Here is a 21,825-nt window from a genome sequence, read left to right on the forward strand (position 1 = left end):
AGATTTACTTGTCTTCTGATACCATTACCAATTTACCATTTTGTTTTCATTCAAGATTGCATGGGGTTACCAGGTGACTCGATTGAACAAATGTTGTTCAAGAACATTGGTGCATTGGAACAATCCTTGCTACAAAAACATCGCTTGAAAGCGAAAAGAGTTGTAAAATTTACATTTGTGACAAGCCATGAATATTTTTCTTTTAACAAACTCGATTAGGCCATTGTTATACCTGCCACATTTAGCCTGAACTTCCCTGTTCTACACTTTTAAAACTTCCAAGTCCTCCACAGTTTTCTTAAACAACTGGGAATCAAGGTGACTGGCGTTAAACCTTTCGACTCTGAATGAGTGTCGATAGCGAGGACAAAAGTCTAGCCTCCATTTCTCTACACTACATCAAAACCTTCACAGTCTTCCGACTGCTCCGTTGCATCTCTTCAAGCAGTGAATCACAACAAATGATGCTCTCTTGTACCATCAGCCTTAATTTAGCAAGATATTTACAAGGCGCCAGCTTCTGCTCCTGATTGTCTCTGAAAGCTGTAGAAATCCAGGCCTCAAAGAATGCAAAAGTATTACCTGGGTGGCCTCTCCAATGCAGTCCAACCAAACCTCCCTTTACGGAAGTCAGCCAGGATGCGAAATCCCGCTTGATGGATATCACCGTTGAACAAGTGAACTGCAAGCTTGTGTACAAATCTGCATGAAACAATTAATTTCAACTTTCTTTGAAATTAGATGTTGGTTAAGCGTGTCATCTGAAGACCTTCCAAAATAAAAAAAAATCAAGTTGCTTTGCACAGTAGTATAGGTAGGTTTTTATATGGTCCATGTCTCCAACGTTTGGTTTTCAATCAGATCAATTTGGTTTCCTAACTCAGTTGAACTTTCTAGTATATTTGCTTCCATCGTAAGTAATTGTGCACAAGAGCTTCTTGCTCTTTCTTTCAATAAATTCTTTCTGACCTATTAAAAAGTGGAGAATAAAAAGAATTAGAGACAAGAAGGAAACAAAATAAGACATACGTTTTACCACAGTGACCATCAGCCTGAATCTTATACCGCCTTTGGAGAGCTTCAACCCCTGGCAAAACAAGATCAATTTGAAGGAAGAGGCTCTCAAAGAAAGTAATGATATCAAGAGGAAAAAGAGTATACCTATGTCTGGAAGCCTCGTCAACATTTGCACAAGAATCGCGGCAACTTCAGCAACAGTGTAGGACCTCTCTCCAATGTCATCACATATAGCAAGCTTTATTGCAGCTGATTGATCATTAATCCGCATTGGGAGTACTCCAGGAGAGTCTAACAACTCAAGGTCTTTCCCAAAGTGAACCCATCTTAAAAATGAACAAGAAAAAAGACGATGAGTTAAGGAACTGCTAGTCATGTTTCTCAGCATCAATCCTGTTTATAATAACTAAATAAGGCTAAGTTTGAAAGATTCTTTTTCTGTCATAAGAGGATAGAACTCCAAAACCTTTTGACATGAAAACTTTGTACAGTTCAATAAAAAAAGGTTATAATCGTCAGTGAAATTTCATATTTTTCGCCACACCTATTACCCATAAAATTCACATTCTTGGCATGATGAAACTTCAGAAATTCAATAGCTCCAGGAATGCATCTAATTCAAAACTCATTGGTAAAACCTAGGCATTTGAAGTCCTTTCGTTTTCATCCATTTGAAGTCCTTTCGTTTTCATCCGCATCTCACCTTACACACAACGAAGAAATAACACACACCTTAATTGCCTGGTGACACCTGGTCTGGGAGCTGCTGGGCACATTCGTCGCTTTAGCAAACGGTTGATCAAAGATGATTTCCCAACATTAGGATATCCAACTATTCCAGCTCGAACCTGTGCAACATTCAATTAAGGTGATCCCATTAAAATATAGCAATATGATTTGTTACTTGTCAAGCATCACAAGTAGGCCTTACAGACACTAAAAATAGTGAAGAACTAAGTAAAGGAGATGAGTAATAGCACTATTGCTGAATTGCAGTTTGCACTTTCATCTTTTTCTATTTCATTGACCAACCATCTACCATATGCATGTCTCCTAACAATACCACATGGACAATAGAGCTCTTTCCAATACTCTGAAGTGAGGTGTAAATACATGAAAATTATCAAAAGCAGCTCAACTACTAAAGATAATGCAAAGAAGGAATCTGGCATTAGAGCAAAATGAATATACTCTAGACCATTAAAAATGTGATTAAGTAGAAGAAAATATTAGGAACAATCATCATTACAAGAGCCATTAAAAGCAAATGGCAGACCAGTAACGGGCAAGAGTCAAAGTTTTAAAAGAATAAACTCTTTATAAAGCTCTGGAAAATCACATCCTTCATAATGAAATTAGGGAACAGATCCATTAGGTCAACCTAACTAATTTAGTTTGAAGGCTTGGTTTACTTGAGCTGAATATAACAAGTGCATGGCTACAAAAACACGATATAATGTACTGGAAAACCTACTGCACGAGGAAGGAGTCCTTTGGCTCTGCGTTTGATATTGACCCCTTCCGCTAGAGACCTTGCCAGTCGGCCTAGCTTCATAGTACCCTGTAATTGTCAAAAGGGTGTAACATGCAATCAGAGTTGCCCAATCTGAACAAACCTAAAAGAGAACAGCTTAAATTTTATACCATTCCAAGTTGCCCATTGGAAAAGACAACCTTTGTTCCCTGTAGCGCATAATAAGATGCCCAAGCATTTCGGTCTGCTGTTGATATCATGTCTTCCCGATTTAAAACTAAAATTCTTTTCCTATTACCAATCCATGAATCCATCTGTTCACAAAAAGGTAACAGATGATTTAGAACCACGAAAACTTGCATTTAACATGTCAATCTTAAAGAAGATCTATCTGAGAATTCAATTTGGATAAGAGAGAAAAATGAACAAAAAATAAACACTCTTGTTTTGGCTATTGAAATAACTAGGCTTTGCACTGTAAGGTAGGATAGGACATTAGTTCAGTAACCTTAAAATAACAGCACAGTGAAAACACCAGTTTGTACACAGAAAGTCCATAATATATTAACATCTTTCTAAAAATGACCACATGCCTTTTGTTCTTCTCCACTCCACTACACCAGCCAACACTTAAATCCATGATATCGGAATCCATCCCCATGCAGTTTTGCCTTGTGTAACATCAAAATTAACAAGAATTCTAACCTGTGGATGAGTCGTAGACATAGGGATTCTTGCATCTCGCACCTCAATCACAACATCCATCAACTTGAGCTGTTCCTTCAGTTCCTTTTCTGTTTTTGCAATGTGGCCGGGATACCACTGTATTGTTGCAAGCACCCAATGAATCAGTTTGCTAGAAATGAAAGAACCCATCAAATTAACACGTCCAATATTCAATCACCCAGGACCACACAAAATCTATACCTGAACAGGACGAAGTCCCCTTATCCAGTGATAAAGATCAGCATCCAGATCAACCCAGTCACTCTCTCCATCACTCCCATCATGAAAACTATTGGAGTCCTCATTTCCAATCTCGAACAAACTTGAATTGTTACCACCGACAATCTGCATATTTAGTTTCAAAATTAACTTTAATATTCAATTAAATTGGTTTCAAGAACATTTATCAATGATTGCCAATCAAAAGGAAACATCCCACAACACAATACACAGCAATTTTCATTTACGCAGTCTACAACCGTTAATTCTGGTTACATTCTTACAAAACAAAGGAAGAAACACCTGCCTTAATGGTGGGAGGTGGAGATGAAAGAGAAGCCGTAGTGGAGAGCGCCTTCGGAATTGATTGTTTTGGTTTGCTTCGAAAATTTCCGGCGACTTTGGGAGTAGCCAACCATAACCCCGGCAGCTGCACAGCCATCCCAATTAGAAGAAAATCGTGTCCTCTCTTTTAGCCAAGACAAGATAATACGTATGGGCGGTAATTATTTTATTTCTTCAATCTTTTCCGGGTCTGGGCCAGGCTTAACATGTCGGTCCAAATCCTATTATTGGGCCGAGAGGCCTGTTCATTAGTTCAATAACATGTTAAGGAGGTGGGTATCGAGCTTCTCTCGCCTTTCTTTTCCCTCCCCAGTAGTCGTAGATATTGTTGAACAAGGTTTTGATTCAAGTTTTCTTCACTCAAAATCTAGATCTCATCTATTCGTCGAGACTTCTTGATCATCGATTATTTGATATTTTTGGTGTGTTTGATATTTTCGGTGTGCTTCGGTGACAAGTATTTGATGCATAATGATGCGATTCCTAATTCTGATCTAGTTTGTTTTCGTCGATAAACGACGAAGAATATGACCAGAGCCAAGCCAATACCCTATAAAGTTTTGCAATGTGAGGAAAGAATCAAAGATTCTGCCATTAGAAGGGCACCTGTGAAATGACAATTTTCCTACAAAAAATTCAAAGGCAAGTAATCTTCTTGTTCATGTGGAAATTCTTTTAAGTTTCCAAGGAACCAGCAGGAATGTTACAGGACGAAATGGTGACTAAAGCAAGCAAACTTCAATACGTTAGCCTGCTGGATTCAACTTCATTGCCATAGATACAATTCTCCATAGATACAATTCAATTCTCTCCCTTACTGTATCAACCACTTCAAACTTTCTTCAATGAAAAAAAAAAAATCAGATAAAATCATCTCAACAAAACTGGCTCTGCCATGGAAGCTTGTGTTTAAGCAGAAACCACCTCAGGATACTACTAATGTTCAATAGAGAGAACAAATGGCAAATCTTCAGCATTCATAAGTTACCTCTTGCCCTCTTCGGCTTCTTCGCGAACGATTTGCCATTTTTCTTTGATGTATCAGTGACAAGTTTCCGTTTCTTATTCTGCTTTCCAGAAGGAGCCGATTCTAAATTTCTACTCTTGCCAGATGGGGGGTCAGCTATAAGAGGTTTCCGGTTTGATCCCTTTGCATGAGATTTGCCTTTCTTTTCTGAAAATTTTGCGGGCCGTTTCTGCTTCTTATTATGCTGTTTAGGAGGGTTAGTATTGTCATCTTCGTCACCGGAATCACTCGTAGACCCATCCTCATCAGAGCTAAGTACCAAATCCTCCACCACATCTTCATCAAGAGCTACCTTCTGCTCCACCTCTTTCTTCTTCTTTTTCTTCTTCTCCTCCTGTTTTGAAGACTTCGCGCTGAAAATTAGGTAATATATTGCGACCATTAGCCCAAAAATTAAAAGCAAAATAAAACAAACAAAAAAAACACAATGAAATAAAGGCAAATTCGACAACCATACTTGGAATCACTTGCTGGTAACCACGAGGAGCTGAAGATTGCAGCACCTTTCTCAGTATTGGTATCATCATCATCATCTTCATCAGTTTCTGATACTTTACTCCCAAAGACAGAGGAGTGGTCCCCTACCAGCACACTGAAAATTACATGCACATTAGAACATAGAATCGAGCAACAGATAAATCAATCAAGTCTAACAAGAAGTGTGATTGTGAACCTGGACTCCGCCAGAGAGTCATTTCTTTGCTGTGCCTTTTGATGTAGAGTCAAAACATATCGAGACAGAGGACTAGTCCCCATCTTCTTTTCATCCTAATACAAGGAAAAAGACCTATGTGAAGATGAATTAAAAGCAAAGCACACAGAATATCTGGTAAGACTGAAGATCAATACTACAAACTTCATTTCTACCATTCACTGCTCAAAGGATTGTTGTGCCTTTCTCAATCATCATGATCAACAAACACCGACAGTATAAAAGAAATTCTCCAAGCCTACACATCAACACTATTTTCCAAGCCACGCCAAGGAAGCAAAATCTACTAATTATGAAGCAGCAATAATTTGACTATCTGACCAGTCGTACATTATCCAACTCTTTTAGGGAAAGTATTTTCAAATAGTAATAGAGGTAAACAACTCATGAAAAAGTAGAAAACAGTAACTTCTACTATCCAATGGCCTGGCTCTCCTAGTTATGGGAGATACAGTGTCTGATACCTGCTTTGTTCACTTAATTAAAGATACTCTTGCAATAAAGAAATATGTTCGCAGCTATCGTCAAGCATTGAAAACTAGAAAGGAAACAGAAGTACGAACAAAGAGAAGACATGCAAACCTCAAGAAAAGAAGCTGCTGCAGGATCGTTAGGTAGACAAGTAATTGATATTCGTCTTTCATTTGTAAATGCCGAATTAGCCTCTATCTGGCACGTGGAAGAGCTAAAAATTAGTGATGGCTGACATAACTTTGCTACATGTAAAATATGGACTCATCATAGGCAAATCAGTCAAGCAATCGCTCAGTAAATTTCTTTTCCTCCAATTAAGCTCAAGTTTTTACCAATCTTTTACCTGACGAATGAGCTGCCTTGTTTCTTTCTCGAACCTCTCAATTTTAGTAGCTTTGCAGAAGCTTCGCAACCTCACAGCTGGAATGAATGACAACTCGAAGAAAGCAACAGAGCAACTCCATTGAGCTAAATGTTCAGCAAGTTCTTCAATCACAGAAAATACACACGCATCCTGGAATGCTCGTGTCTTCAGGGTAGGCTTACTTACCTGACATCCATCAACAAATTCAGTTGTAATGAACTGATATTATTGGCTGTGTCAAGGTAAGAAAATTAAAAATACCTTCAATAAGGTACGCAAATCAACAGCTTTGCCGACACCACCTGTTGGGGACCTATTCAATTCTTTCATCTCCAACATATCCAAGAGGAGCATTGAAACTGGTATAAAAGTGCAGGTTGAAGCAGCAATGCGATTGAGCATTTTAACACACCTCAGCTTAAGGGGGAAGTATCTAGCAGTTGGAACTAGTCGAGCAACTCCAGAAATTATCTGGGTTAACGGATAAGCAAGGGGCCTAAAATCAGGTTCTGAGCTGTAGGCGCAGACAGCTCCAGTCCAAAGCTCAAGACAGTTAATAAACTTCCACTCAAAAACCTTCCTGAATGATTCCTACATAATACAAAATGGAAGCATTAGTAAAAGAAATCTTGGTGTATTAAAAAGTAAACTCCTAGGAACAAAGCAATTACTGTTTTGATAAGTGAAAGTTGTGCAGTATCTAGAAGTGTGCCAAACAACTGGCTCAAAAGAAGATGAACATTCCAAGTCTACAGACTCAAGGTGAGATCTTATTTCAAGGTGAAGAAAATTAACAACTCAATGAAATGGAAATTTAGTTCCAGATAAATTCATCAACCTATTGCATGATTTGCACTTACAGATACACATGGGAAATTGCATAACTAGAAAGTACTAAAAACAATATTAATATAATACCTTAGTTTTCATAGAAATTGCATCTTGCAAAATCATGGCCAACTGCCGTATATAAACAAATGCATGTTGATAGGCACTTGGAATGTCAACCCCTATAAGTTCTACAACACAATTTCCAAGAAACTGAATATGCCGTAATTTTACTGCATTTACAAATTGGCAGTTCAAAACATATGCTTTGTACATCCCTTTGAAGCATTCATCTAGACAATCTGATCCCAACCGAATGCATATATCTCTTAAAAATAGGAAGGAAACAACAGGGAGAGCACCTCCTCCTGTGCCCCAGTAGTGAAGAACAACCTGAAAAGTCACCAATAGCAACAAATGAGTATGACAACATAAATTCAGTAGTTTTGTCACAAAAACCTCAAATTTATTGCTTAAACTTCACAGGCACAAATTAATGTAGCTAACACTAACATCATCATCTGAACTAACCAACCACTGATATTTATATAATACCTTTAAAAGAAATGTGAAGTAAAAAAAGTCATATGGCATCCAAACAACCAAGGAGTAAAATCAAGTTGATATCGAACACAATGGACTTACATCTGACACATCTACAGCAAGGTCCAGTACCACAAGAAACGCTATATATGCACCCACTTGGAAGGAATGTAAGAATTGCAAAGAAAATAATAAAACTTGTAGAGGGGGATCTATAGCTCAGGTGGTACCTTAATGTACTTCCTTAATAAGCTAGGAAAAGCCGCCAAAAAGATGGATGAGTATTTGAGACGCCGTAAAGTAAATGATATCATTTCAGTATCAGTCATTTGATTCAAAACGTGTAGGGCATTTCCAAGGTATGACTTCACCAGATGGTTGTAGTTCTTCCACTTTTTAGTGGTCATCAGGTCGTTCATGGTTTCCTTCTTCCCACCAACCGCAGTGAATGCCAAAAATTTTCGAAGAATTCCATCCATTTCAGTTAGCACGAATACCATTATTTTATTAAATACACTGCTAGACATGATACTAAATTTTGCAGAAGAGTCATCTCCACTATCATCGCCGTAGTGGCATGCAATCCTAAAAGCTTTCATAAGAGAGCGAACAGCACCTAATTGTCCATTTTCTCGTATTGAATTGCACCACGATTCAACCATTTCTGTAGTGATAGCATTTCTGGATGGTTTGTCCTCTGTCCAAATATCATGCCCAATGGTCTCATCATCCACTTGCATATCAGCATCCTCCAACTCAGAATCATCCAACTCAGCGTCAACATGTTCCTACAAAAATTGGTAAAAAGAAATGATAGGGGCATCAAAAATCAATTTTAAGCACATGAAATTTAAGCTTCGTTTGCGGACTCACGTCATTGTCCTCATCATCGAACTCTAGCAGCTCCTTATCATGCTCTTGCAAGAACTGATAAAAATCGGGGTCCTGCACAGAAAAAACAGCAGCAGGATGAGCAAAGTTTTGTGAACTGGTTATCCATGGGAAAAAAAAACATTGTTTTGGATGAATTAATTCACAAGAACAATTTTTTACTATGTTATCATCTGCAGACTTTTTTTCCTATTCGAATGCAGCTGCCGGTGCAAGCTAATTAGGTAGGGAGTTCACATTTCCTTGCAATTCCATTCCATCTGGGCCTCACAAGAATGATAGCTTAATCCGTATATGAGCCAGTACAATGCAATGTGCTGGAAGCATACTACGGCAGTACTCTGAGGTTAATCTTATTATGAAAAATGCTGAATTGCATCTGTGCTCCACTTTCTTTGTCTTTTACGTGCATATGGAAAAATACGTAACTTTAAAATTAGGTTTAACAACCATTCTTGTTATCTTTTAACAAAGCTTAAAATCAATGATGTTGTGGACTTTTTGACTAAATTCAACATCCAAAAAATAGGTGTTACTCGTGCAAAAAATATATATCCCAGATTACAGAGTTCATCATCAATACTCTCTCAGTATTTAATCTACTATTTGAATACACTTAATAGCCAGTTCCTAAGAACCTTTATGTCCCTAATTCATTATTTTAAGAGAAGATGACTTCTCAAATCGAAGTATTTAATACCCAATGATTTAATGATGAAAAAAAAAAACAAATAACGACGAAATTTTATATCAGAGACGTTCTCAAAAGTAAAATAAGAGTAGCTACTAACAGTAACATTAACTGGGAATTTAAATGTAAAATTAACATAAAAGACTGACCTTTTCCTTAAGTCTTTCCAACTGTTCTTTATGCTCTCTTGCTACCTTTTTAGATTTTGTGGTTGTGCTCTTCTCCAATTCTGCAACAAATATCAGAAGAAACCCAACAAAACAATGATAACTGCGATTATGTTAAAGTACAAAACTCAATTAAACAGGCACGAGAACAAATAACCATGTAAACACTTCAAGAAAACAAAACAAAACTATTAGCACAGTACCTGCATCCTCCATGCCCATGTTGAAATTTACTGAGAGGACACTGCAAGAAAGAAATCAAATGCATCGTTAAAGGTTCCAAACAGGTTTTTGAGAAGCAGAAGAGCGAAGATGAGAAAAATCCCCTAAATCCTCATAAACATCAAAGAAAAAAAAAAACACATACAGACCCAACAGGGATTGCATATACGCAACCCAAACTATAACCGATGAACGACCATTTTACCTCAGCTAAACCTTCAATGTGGGGCAAAATAAACTTGAACAAGAGAAATTCAGCTTCTACTAAAATCTAAAGATCAAGCGACAAGTTACTCAATAGACTTTTGATTCTGAGAATGAAAAACTATTTGGAAATTTAACAAAACTCACAGACCCGAACGACGCCAAAACCCTAAACCCCAACCGGAGAGAGTTCTACACTTTGGAGATCAAACGCTAAACCCTAGACTCAAGATTGAACGTCAAGAATGGGATAGTATTTGGGCCATAATTTTGCACGTGGGCTTTGCTACAAAGGGCCGTCCTGGACTGGAAGGGCTTTCAATTTCAAATTGCACAAAGCCCATCAATAGATCAAATAAGCCTGGAGTTTTGGGCGGGCCCTAGCCCAGCGCAATAGACTTCTGGGCTCTATTTCTGACTACCTGGACCTAACCTATAAGCCTAGGCCCACAAAAACATGGGCCAGAAGTGGCACGCCTGAAGGCCCATTCTGTAGGATAATCGCGATATTCGCGTAGCCAAACACAGTCACAGTCTCTTGGAACAAGAAGAAAGTTCTTATCCGCGACAGAAAACCCATTTCCTTTCCTTCTCTCTCTTCCTCTTACTGATCCTTGACTACCGAAAACGCTTGCTGTCATGGCCGTCTCGTTCTCCACGACAAACCCCGCAGGTTCTAAATTCCAAGCCAAAATTCTTCTCTCGCTATCAGGTAACTGACCCCAATCCTTTCTTCATCTAATTTATTTGCATTACATGGTTGTATATTTCTGTTAATATTTGAATGCGTTTTAGCTGCGGATTCGTACTTTGTGTTTGGATTTTGAATTGGACATGCGTTAATTTGACTCAGAAAGCTGTCTTACAGATTCATATCAGAGGGGACCTTACTGCGCTAAAGGCCATTCCGTCTCTCCCAATGTGCGTTGCTTGAGCTCTGCTTCGTCTTATGTGAAACTTCGAGTTGGTACAGTCAATGGTTTTAGTAAGTCCGTCATTGTGAAACAGCAGAAGAGGCAAGTTCAATGGCTGTGGTTCAGTCTTTTTTTGTTGGTGTTTCTGTTTGCTCCTGTAATTCCAAATAAGTTTAAACTCTCTTAGACATCTCTTAATTTGCTAAACTGTTGTAATTTGTATAAAAATGTGCCTCAAATTTATGTGTAATGTTCAGAGCAGGGTTTGTGAGGTGTGCTACGATTGAAGAAATAGAAGCAGAGAAGGCTTCAATCGAGAAAGATGTTGTAAGTGTGTTTGCTGATGATTGTTTATGAGATGTATCGTGTGGCCCTGTTAGGGGAATTTTAGGCTCTTTTTAACTCTTTTTTTTTTGAAAGATTTTGGTAACAATGGGCAGAATTTGATCACTGATCTTAATTCTTGCTTTCCAGAAATCAAGAATGGAAAAGACTATTGAGTCAGTAAGATACAATTTCAATTCCATAAGGACAGGCAGATCGAGCACATCCATGTTAGATAAGATTGAGGTATGGCTCTGGGTAACTGGTTCCTAGGACAAGGTTTTCTATTATCTTATGTTCGTGTATCCTTTCAACGGCCTTTGAACCATGTACACCCAAGTATTATTGGGTACACAAATAAAAGGTTACTTGAGAATAAGTTTTGGGCATCCAACTTCAGGATGCTCCAATCTAACATATCGAATCCTGACTTACAATGCTCTACCAAGAAACCATGTAATGCATAGCCCACAAATGAAAGTACACTCTTCACTGCAAGACTTGAAAACAGTTATATTGTGAAGTGAGAATGATTCAGGTCTAAAATCAAATACCCTTGTGTCTCTTGACCCTATTGGGGAAAGTCTATTGATCTCTTGTTTAATTCTTTTTTTTTTTTTGCTTATGTGTCTCGGTATTGTGGGTAAGTTTCTTGCGTCAGATGAAATGAAGTTTTATACATCTAATCTTTAATACAATCTAACATCGGCGGTCATTTTGTAATTTAATTTGTTTATGCCAAAGATTTTTATTTATCTAGTTACTTTTTCACTCATTTGACGAGATGATTTATGAGTTCATTGTAGAAAAGAGACCACTTTTTAAATAAAGTTTTCGGATTAGGAATTAGCAACAATGAGGCAGCTTCTGCATACTTTGCTTAAGAGCTACTATATGATTTATTTTCCCACAGCTATGAAACTACTACTTTTTGGTTCAAATATTACCCTTTGTCTTATATAGCTAAACAATGCACTTTTAGGTCGAATATTATGGAAGTCCGGTCAATTTGAAAAGCATTGCCCAGATTAGCACACCAGATGCAAATTCTCTCTTGGTCCAGCCATATGACAAATCCAGGTATTGGTTAGACTTGAGGCTTGAAACTAATTGAGATTGGGACCTTGAGGGCTGATTTTTCTTTAGTAACCCTTTTGTACCTGGCTTATTTGTTAATGAAGAGTGTTTGCTTCATCTATTTGGGAATGCCTCTTTCCGATACATTGGCCGCCTTTCTTAAACTATTTAAAAAAGATCTGGGATTCCTATTTTATTAAGCTGTAGCAAATTTATATCTTCTAGTTTGCAGAGGACTCTAATTAGTTACTTTGATACGTTGTCTTGACATTTTGTTTAACTTGCCAATGTGCCTTTTTTCAGTTTAAAGGTTATAGAGAAGGCTATTGTCAGCTCTGATCTTGGTATGACTCCTAACAATGATGGAGAAGTGATAAGGTTAATACTTCCTCAGTTGACATCTGAAAGGAGGAAGGTACTTTCCTTGATGTATTGCTATGTTTGGAATGGGAACAACTTGTTTATCTAATTTGAAGATCTCTTCAGTTTGTGTGGCTTGATTTACCCTTTTTACTGTTCATATCAAGGCAGTATTCTTCTCTCTCTATATATGTCTTTTAAATTTGTAACAGTTTAATTTCTTGGTGAATGCTTTCATCTATGCTTTCAGTCTTCTGGTCTTTTCCTCACAGTTGGATGTAAGATTGCAAAGTTTTGTTGCCTAGTTATGCCTTGTATGTGCAAGGCATCCCTATTGGAATAGTAATCTTAGCAATAACTCGCTCAGGATCTATTGACCCGGTCGATAATGATCTCTCCCCCTTCCTCAGTGATGGTGGGGCAGTGTTGAAGGGAGTTTCTATAATCCTGCCACCCTATTTGGTCAGTTCTGTGCAAATTGACTAAGTGCTGCTCTATAGTTTGGCAATCTCCCTCCCGGGTGAACACGCACACATGTTTAGCTACTTGCATATCTTCTGAAAGTCTGAATGTACATTGGACTTTCCTCAAGAATGTTTTCAATTTGGCTGAGATCTTATTTCAATATTTTCTTGTTCTCAGGAGCTATTGAAAGTCGTAGCCAAACAGGTTGAAGAAGGGAAGGTACACGTGCATTCCTTGTAAACAGTTTGAGATACTCAATAGTTGCAATTGATTCATTGCTTTAAGTTTCTAGAGCCCACCTCTTAGGAGAAGTATATGCCATGGTATATTTCAAGAAATATCAACTTAAAATAAAGTTTTTTGGCAAGTTTTTACGAATGAACACCTGTTTGCTTGTAATCAATCATCTTAGGAGTTAGGGCACATCCAAAGGAATTCGGAATGGAAAAATGTAGCTGCTTAAACTCATGCATGTCAGATTGCATCTAGATCAAAGTATCTTTTGGGGATATAAGTCAATGCACAGGCTGACATTAAAATGCTCATTATCCGCTTGAACTGAATTGTAGGTGGCAATCAGAAATATAAGAAGAGATGCTTTGAAGGCATATGAAAAGCTAGAGAAGGTTTGTATTTTAAAAACATATGAAGACACGGCCTTCTGATTTATTTGTGCTGCAGTTACCTTTTAATTAGACTTTGTATTTTCTGTTTCATTTAGGAAAAGAAGCTCTCAGAGGACAACGTGAAGGACCTGTCAAGTGATTTGCAAGTAAATTGATATTTTTGTTTTGTCATAATCTTTTCATTTTGTCTACATATCAAAGTTGCCAGATCATAAATCTTGTCATCAGCATGAATAAAATATTCATTATGCAACCTTTTGGGTGAATGGAACTAGTAGCATGGATTAGTTACTGTGATGTCTAGGCATTTTGGTCCATCTTATGCATCTGATGAGAAATATTCCTTTGAAGTTAATTATCACATGTTCATACCTTTTCCAAACTGGAGTCACTGATATAGTGGTTTTTTATTTCATAGAAATATGTTGTTTGCTCTAGTTCTTGGAGAATGGAGTTGAATATATATTTGGACAGATTCCCCCAACTGTTCATGGGGTTTGATTGACAATTTGCTAGCAATTCAGGGAGCAGTGTGGTGTCTTGTGAATTTTGATTACTATATGCAACAGTGCCTTGATTAAATTTAATGTCCACTGGCAGGCCGGTAATTATCATCCACTAGGTTGTCTAAGTTATTTCTTTTAACTGATTGTAGAGTCTGCAAAAATGAATACAGTATTTCTTCGTTCCGTGCTTCTATTTTTTTTCCATTGTTTTTAAATGGGGATGCTAAGGCATTACAATTTGATGTCATTTTAATACTCAAGCAACCTTTTCTTCGTGCAGAAGCTTACTGATGAGTACATGAAGAAGATTGACAGTGTCTACAAACAAAAAGAAAAGGTATGCTTTACTCAATCAAACTAATGAAATTGGAAGAGGTCTGCAAGACAACACACACACATACATTAGTGCACTTAACCCTTTGCGTTTGTGTTAGCCTCTTGCATCAGTTCGACCCCGTGTTAAAAATTAACTGGCTATGGCTAAGGGTAGAGATTCTATCTTCTTCTTTTGTCTATGTACTCACTTCTTTCTCATCCCTCCTAAACAGATGCTTGTTCTTTCCTATTGTCATTGTTGCTAATGAGGTTAAGGCCATTCTACCCATGGTCAATGTCCTTGTTTTACGGGACCTGTTCCATTGTAAATTAAAAATACTCTAGCAAAATTCAAAATTTTAAATTATTTGTATCACTATTCTTCACTTCCTCGAGCTGAAGCTTGTGTAATATTCTGTTGAGCTTAAACCAAGCTCAAATCAAAGCTTGTGCTGATTTCTACCCCTACTTTTCACTTTTCCTAAGATTTGTGCATATACAGTTCATTTGATCTTAGGGGAATCCATGTAAAAGTTGAAAGGGGGATGGAAAGCTGTGTCATTTCCATTTAATATTTTCTCCTCTGCTATTATTGTTTGTCCGGTAATGCTTCATGAAGTCTGCATCTATCAGAAGCTTTTAACTATACCGGATGTGGGGCTTCATTTCTTTTTTGGGAAGTTTGTTTTCGGCATGGAGTTAATGGTTAATTTCTCTGAGTTTTTCTTTTTATTTCAGGAGTTGCTCAAGGTTTAACAATCGTGGAGTTGGGCATAATCTTCTTACTTTTTGGTTGAATGACTGGTTCATATTATCTATGGCTGTTCATGAAGTTTCTTTTCAGAGCGAGGAGCGGGCCGTGCGCTCCACCTCGCTCCTCGCTTTAAGCGTGCGCCTCTCACGCTTTTGACAACACTAGCACTTGGTGGACATTTGTTTTGGGTTTTTGGTATAAAGCATTTTGTATAGCATTATTTTGTGCGAGCATTACTTGGAATACCAAAATTGCTTTTCAGCAGTAGTAACTGGTTCAGAACTTTTCATGGAGAATTTGCAATTCAGATTAAACTGGAACATTAATTTTCTTTCAGGGCAAGTGCATTTGAGGTATTACTTGTCAAACATTTTTCATTCTCCAGCGAAGTTTTTGTAAATTTGGTTAAAGGTGATCGATATAACGATGGAAAAAAACGCTCACCACTAAATACTAGAAGGTCCCGTTTGGGCCTTGCTTTCTTACGGTCTTGCTTTCTGGTTTGTCCACCTAATAACGATATGTTTGGTTGGGCAGTTCCGGCCAGAACGAAAACGCTCAATTTCCATTCCGGCATTTGGTTTCGCGGTAGATCTCGGAATGGAATGTTGTATTCTGTTCCTAACAATAACTTGCGATTTCCACCTCTACCTAGGAAACCCACAATTTCGGCTTGAATGGGAATTGAGTTTTTAAGTAGAATGATAATTTTGGTCCTTTGAACAATTTATAACCCTTGGATCAAAAAAACCACAACCGTTCATTCATTTAACCTATGAATGTATCTATCGATTCGGTCTCTACGAAATTTTTTTAAACCCCTACCACCTTAGTCTCAGTACCACAGTTAGGCCGGTTCAGTCTTCAATTAACAATGGGCTTTTGAATCTCAGGATTATAATTATAATACTAGCTTTAATTTATAAACACTGCAGAACAACCAAGATTTGTTTCCTTTCCTGGTCCTTTCCTCTTTTTTTTTGCATGAAAAAAACATTTCTCACGCATGTGCATCTGAGTGAGAATATATAACTTTGAATATATATATACTATAGTATTTTAATATTATACTGCCATTGACAGCCATACCCTACACTACACTACACTACCCACTTTACAGGCATCTATATAATATTAATTATTTCCCAAAACTAACCATTTAAGTGGTGTTAGGTGTTCCAAAAAAAAAAAAAAAAACAAAAGAGTGGTGCTGGGCGTACATATATGGTGGTCAACAAAAGGGTCCCAACCAAAAGACATGTATTTGTCAATGTGTTATGCATGTTAAATTTAATTATTTCATTTTCTCAAAAAAAAAAACACTTTAATTATTTCAAGAAAAGACTGCTATTGGGAATATTGTCACATTTGAAAGTTATATATCCATAAATAGCTTAGACCAACAAATGCACTAAGCACACATCACACTTGAGTTCATAAATCGTATCATTTCACTCTCTTGGCCTTTGTTTTCTGTCTACAATATTGGCAAATACACACACTTCTTGATATCATAATCATATATATTGATTTCAATGGCAGCAACCACCCAATCCACGGAGGCTCCACGGCGGTTGGCCAACTTCGCCCCCACCGTTTGGGGTCACGATGACTTTGCTTCCTTTGCTTCCGATCAAGACTCGGTGAGTATATACATAACACTTTAATCTTAGTTCACTTCTATGTGTTCGATACTTTTTCCTTTTTGGGCTAAGTAAGGAAAATTATACATATACGATTGATATTGTAGGTGTATGGATTGTACACAAAGAGAGTAGAGGAGCTGAAAGTGCAAGTGAAAGATGTGTTGTTTTCTACAAACGATATTGTGGAGAAAGTTGAGTTGATCGACTTGTTGGGTCGTCTCGGTATTTCATATCACTTTGAGAGTGAGATTGAAGATCAGCTTATGCAAAATTTCGACGTAATCAAAACTAAACTCGTCGATGACAATGACTACGACATGTACGCTGTTGCACTTCTGTTCCGCGTTGTGGTAAGCGATCGATCGATGATATTTACGTAAACATAATTCAATGAAAATTTTAATGTGTTTAATTACTAACAAGATGATTTGTGAGTTATTGATACTAGAATTCTTTGACAAGTTTAAAGGAGAGGATGGGAAGTTGAGGATGAGGCTGATGGACCTAGGTTACACAAGAGGGGGGGTGAATTGTGTCCCCAAATTCTGAATAGGAATCCCCCTTATATCAATTTCACAAATCAAGCACCACACCAAGCACACAAAGTGAGTCTTACTAATACAATTTCCCTAATTTATTTCCAATCAAACTTGTAACTTAAGTATATAATGCGTCCAGATGCAAAATCCTATCAATTTAACTAATGGCAAAGTATAGTTGCGCACAAATGGACCTATATGAGCAATATGAATAAATTGCACAATAGGAACCAATTGAAGCAAAGCTTCTAACAAGATAAGCACTAGAAAGTACTTAACTTGCAATTTTACAGGACAATAGCAATATGAACAGAATAAACAATAATGTAAAGTAAATAAAATAAAACAAGTTATGTTAAATTAGAAGAGTTAATGAAAGATGTAAAAGTAAAGCAAGTAAAGAACACACAAGTAATTTATAGTAGTTCGGAGACCCTTCTCCTACGTCTACTACCTAGGTTCACCACCTAGGATTTTCAAACCTCCACTAAGGTGTGGCTTTTCAAGAGCTCCACAAAACTCTTACACAAGGGTTTCAAAATTACCCCAACTCTTCCAAAATCTCACAAATATAGTACCCGGTTTGGGTTTTACAAAGATAGGCTCAATGATTCACTCACTCAGTGTTTGCACTCAACAAACTAGGAGGAACTCTCAAGAGATTTTAAAGTGAGGCTCACGAATAGAAAATCGGATTTGAGTTTAGAAGAGCTCACAAGAAGAGAAGATTCTTCACACCTGGAATTGCAATAGCAATCGGTGAAGATGAACAATAAAGATTTAGTTCTTCACACTTGTGTTTGCACTAAGCAAACGGTGAAGTAAGATAGAAGAATATTATATGAGTTTGGGTGAGAAATTGAGAGCAAGTAGCTTTGATAATTCTAACTCTTTCTTGTGTATTTTCTCTTGTGCTAAGCAGCTGCATATATAGGCCAAGAAAAATCATGTTCCCACGATTTTAGCTCTTGAGATAATCGTCCATAAAGTCAGCAATAATGTCTTGATTCTTCTATTTCAATTATGAGATTTTGCCTTGTAAAAGTCTTTGGAACATGTGATAGAACCAACTTCTTTTGACTTGTATAAAAAGAAAGCTCCATGATTTTCTCTCAATTAGACGCACTAATTTGACACGTCAAAGTATGTATTCAGCTTTGAATTTTGCACTTGTAATTATGGTAACATAATCAACTTCAAATGTCAAAGTCTTCCCTCCAATTTTGAAAACATCCTTGAATTTGCCCCTTCTTTATTCATAGAAGAATCAGCTGCAAAATCTTCTCAATAAATTTATTGTGATTTCGGTAAGTCAAAAAGAGAACTCCTTGATTTGATTTCCTTCTCCATAATTCATGGCTTAATGGCTTCAATCAAATATGGTAAGTCTTTCTTTATTTGAAATCAAATGCCAGCCAACTCTCTCTCCAAATATCTTTGCATATATAGGCTAATGTGTTTGTAAGTTTCCAGCTCAAATAAATATCATATAGTCATATAATAAGTCACATAAATCAATTGAATAATAACATTTCGCAACAATTTCAGACAGATATTTGGGCAACGATTGTGAGCAAGAAAAAGTCAACATTTCTTAATCATGTCTTCATGAAAAATGTTTATTATGATGTAAATAATCTCTACCAAATTTCAGATTAATCCGAATTCATTTGATATAAAAATGATCAGTGAGTTCACAAGTAGGTTTAAACCTTATCAATAAAAACTAATTTCAAATTCAATCTTAAATTCATTACATAGTGCATGTAATCAAATAGCACAATAATATTGAATCATCAAAATTAAAATGTAGGACCTTTGGTCCAACACAGGCTAGCTAGTGATGTGAAGGGGATGCCAAGCTTGTATGAAGCTTCTCACTTGAGCATGGATGGAGAGGATGTTTTGGATGAAGCAGTTGGATTTTCAAAAACTTCTCTTCATTCCATAGTGACCCAATCGAACCCACATTTCGCAAACCAAGTTTCCCATGCATTGCAACTATCTTATCACAAGGGCATACCAAGAATCTGAGTCAAGGCAATACATCAATTTCTACGAACAAGACGAGTCTCGAAATAAATTTATGCTCAAATTGGCGAAAATTGATTTTAATCGCGTACAATTTTTGCACCAACAAGAGCTAAGTCATGTCTCAAGGTACATACAATTTCTTTTACAAACATTTTTCTATTAATTTTGATTGGGTTAGCATTAATTTTTCTTGTTAATTTTTTGACCATTTTAGGTGGTATAAAGGCTTGGAGATTGCTTCAAAATTTCCTTATGCAAGAGACAAAATTGCTGAAATCTACATGTGAACTGTTGGGTCTAACTTTGAACCACGTTATGGTTGTGTCCGAATTTTCTTACCAAAAGCGTGACAATGATATCGATCTTTTTTTTTTTTTTTTAAGGCCATCATGACCAGGTTTCATTCAAGTAATAAGAGTACAAATGGCCAAGCCAAACTAGGCTAAAAGCTATCTGTCAACCACTCCTAGTGGGTAATGAGATACAAAACAAAACAAACAACATAGAAAAAAAGATAAAGGTCCAAGAACAAGACCCCAGATGCCAAGTGGGTAACGACAAAGGCCCAAGAATATAATCCCAGATGCCGAGTAGCTTTTGTCAAAGCGGATTACCTAAACTCAGAAAACATTAGAAAGAATACAAATCTTTCTCAGAAAATCACAGATCCGTTCTACCCCAAATGGAGCTCGTATTTCTATCATTCAAGCCACTCCCCAGCCAGTCTTCTCTAATAATCTCATACAATGATATCGATCTTAGACGACACATATGATGCATATGGTACAATTGAAGAACTCCTGCTCTTGATCGATGCAGTAGAGAGGTATGATACTAATTTGTACTTCCTAATCTTTTTTTTTATGCACGGTCCTAGATTTACGTCTACTCAGTTGTCCAAACGACATGTTGGGCTGAGTGATTCCTCGGTTATAGAAAGAAAAGAGGTGTATCTATAGTTGTTAAAATTTGTGAATTTTAATTGATTTCTACGTGGGACATTGATGCCATTGATCAACTACCAGATTACATGAAAGTTCTTTACAAGATGATTCTAAATCTGTACGATGAATTCGAGCACGAATTGAGAAATGAAGGAAGATCTTCTTGTGTCGTTTATGCTAGAGATTCGGTACGATTAATCACCTCACTAATTTACCTCACTTATGCTTAATTATTGCTTTGTTAATTATGTTTATGCGTGTATAGTTAAGAGAAATGGTGAAAGCAGACCATGTTGAAGCCGAATGGTGCAACAAAGGTTACGTACCAACATTTGATGAGTACATGGAGAATGCATTGATCACAAGCTGTTATCTTGCAATTCCAGCTACATGTACTTTCTAGGCATGGGGGAAATTGCAGGAAGAGAAGAATTTGAATGGCTCAAAAGCATCCCAAAGATTTTTAGGGCTTCCGAGATGATCGATCGTCTTATGGATGGCATAATGTCACATAAGGTATGAATAATGAGCCGCTATAATTTTCGTGGTTCGATCCTCAGTGGGATCTATCCCCATTCAATTTTGCGTTGGGCATCGACCCAGCTAATATGTCGGCTAGTTGTACGTGTGACTTGTTTAGCCTAAGTTTAGGCCCAACTTGACTGTCCAAAATAGGCAAGTCCGGTGGTGTCGTTCTCGGTTAAATTTGATCATGATTAATAAATATTGTTAATTGAAATTAATTAGTGTATATATATATGTGATTGTAGGAGGAGCAAAAGAGGGGGCATGTTGCCTCAAGTGTTGAGTGCTTCATGAAGCAATATGGATTGTCGACTAAGGAAGAAGTGGTTCAAGATTTCCAAATTAGGGTTGCTAATGCATGGGAGGATATCAATGAAGAATGTGTGAGACCAACTGCTGTGTCTCTTCATCTTCTGATGCCAATTCTAAACCTAACTCGCATCATTGATGTTGTCTACAAGAAGGAGGATGGGTATTCAAATCCAGTGAATTTGAAGAAGCATGTAAAGTCCTTGTTCATTGAGCAAATACCAATGCAAGATTAATGTTGTTATCCTAGTATTGTGATTATATCTAATACTAGCTTTTATATCGAAAGCTGAGAACCTCGTCGTGTGAACCAAATTTATTGACAAATAATAACAAGCTAAATAGGCGTTGATCCGACGGTATAAAATGTTTCATATCTATATCAATCTTATGTCAGAAAATATATTAAGTTCGAATATTCTACATATTAAGTTCGAATATTCTACACTAGGGTTGAGAATTTCAAACAATATTTATTAAGTTTGAATATTTTACACTAGGGTTTAATATTATACGTACTGTCAGTTTGAATATTCTATATATTAACTGTCAGTTTGAATATTTAAGTGGCGTTAGGTGTGTA

At 37.0% G+C, this 21,825-nt stretch overlaps 3 protein-coding genes and 1 pseudogene across 4 annotated transcripts; 2 read left to right on the forward strand and 2 right to left on the reverse strand.

Annotated features, from left to right (window-relative positions):
• Window positions 1-91: 91 nt before the first annotated feature.
• Window positions 92-3,904, reverse strand: LOC120003690 (DAR GTPase 3, chloroplastic). The gene is made up of 9 exons (XM_038852714.1): window positions 3,744-3,904; window positions 3,419-3,562; window positions 3,197-3,313; window positions 2,662-2,805; window positions 2,492-2,578; window positions 1,750-1,865; window positions 1,162-1,343; window positions 1,030-1,087; window positions 92-702 (listed from the first exon to the last, which is right to left on the reverse strand). The coding sequence occupies exons 1-9, from the start codon at window positions 3,876-3,878 to the stop codon at window positions 579-581; spliced, it is 1,107 nt and encodes a 368-aa protein (XP_038708642.1). The 5' UTR covers window positions 3,879-3,904; the 3' UTR covers window positions 92-578.
• A 491-nt stretch (window positions 3,905-4,395) lies between these two features.
• Window positions 4,396-10,135, reverse strand: LOC120004551 (nucleolar complex protein 2 homolog). 2 transcript variants are annotated; one of them, XM_038853913.1, is made up of 12 exons: window positions 10,056-10,135; window positions 9,682-9,722; window positions 9,461-9,540; window positions 8,603-8,674; window positions 7,960-8,517; window positions 7,277-7,579; window positions 6,620-6,949; window positions 6,338-6,544; window positions 6,103-6,189; window positions 5,482-5,576; window positions 5,266-5,400; window positions 4,396-5,161 (listed from the first exon to the last, which is right to left on the reverse strand). In XM_038853913.1, exons 2-12 carry the CDS (start codon window positions 9,698-9,700, stop codon window positions 4,759-4,761), a joined length of 2,289 nt encoding a protein of 762 aa, XP_038709841.1. In that variant the 5' UTR covers window positions 9,701-9,722; window positions 10,056-10,135; the 3' UTR covers window positions 4,396-4,758. The 2 variants fall into 2 exon arrangements, with proteins under 2 accessions (XP_038709841.1, XP_038709842.1); XM_038853914.1 differs by lacking the exon at window positions 10,056-10,135 and adding an exon at window positions 9,906-10,006.
• Window positions 10,136-10,455: 320 nt separating this feature from the next.
• LOC120003465 (ribosome-recycling factor, chloroplastic) lies at window positions 10,456-15,581 on the forward strand. Its single transcript, XM_038852468.1, has 11 exons — window positions 10,456-10,616; window positions 10,773-10,920; window positions 11,076-11,145; window positions 11,293-11,388; window positions 12,125-12,222; window positions 12,523-12,634; window positions 13,222-13,263; window positions 13,614-13,670; window positions 13,766-13,816; window positions 14,457-14,513; window positions 15,230-15,581. Exons 1-11 carry the CDS (start codon window positions 10,544-10,546, stop codon window positions 15,245-15,247), a joined length of 822 nt encoding a protein of 273 aa, XP_038708396.1. The 5' UTR covers window positions 10,456-10,543; the 3' UTR covers window positions 15,248-15,581.
• Window positions 15,582-16,776: 1,195 nt separating this feature from the next.
• On the forward strand, window positions 16,777-21,478 carry LOC120004552 (annotated as a pseudogene).
• Window positions 21,479-21,825: the final 347 nt, after the last annotated feature.

Source organism: Tripterygium wilfordii, chromosome 8 (genome assembly GCF_013401445.1).
Source record: "Tripterygium wilfordii isolate XIE 37 chromosome 8, ASM1340144v1, whole genome shotgun sequence".
In the NCBI taxonomy this organism is placed as follows: Eukaryota; Viridiplantae; Streptophyta; class Magnoliopsida; order Celastrales; family Celastraceae; genus Tripterygium; species Tripterygium wilfordii.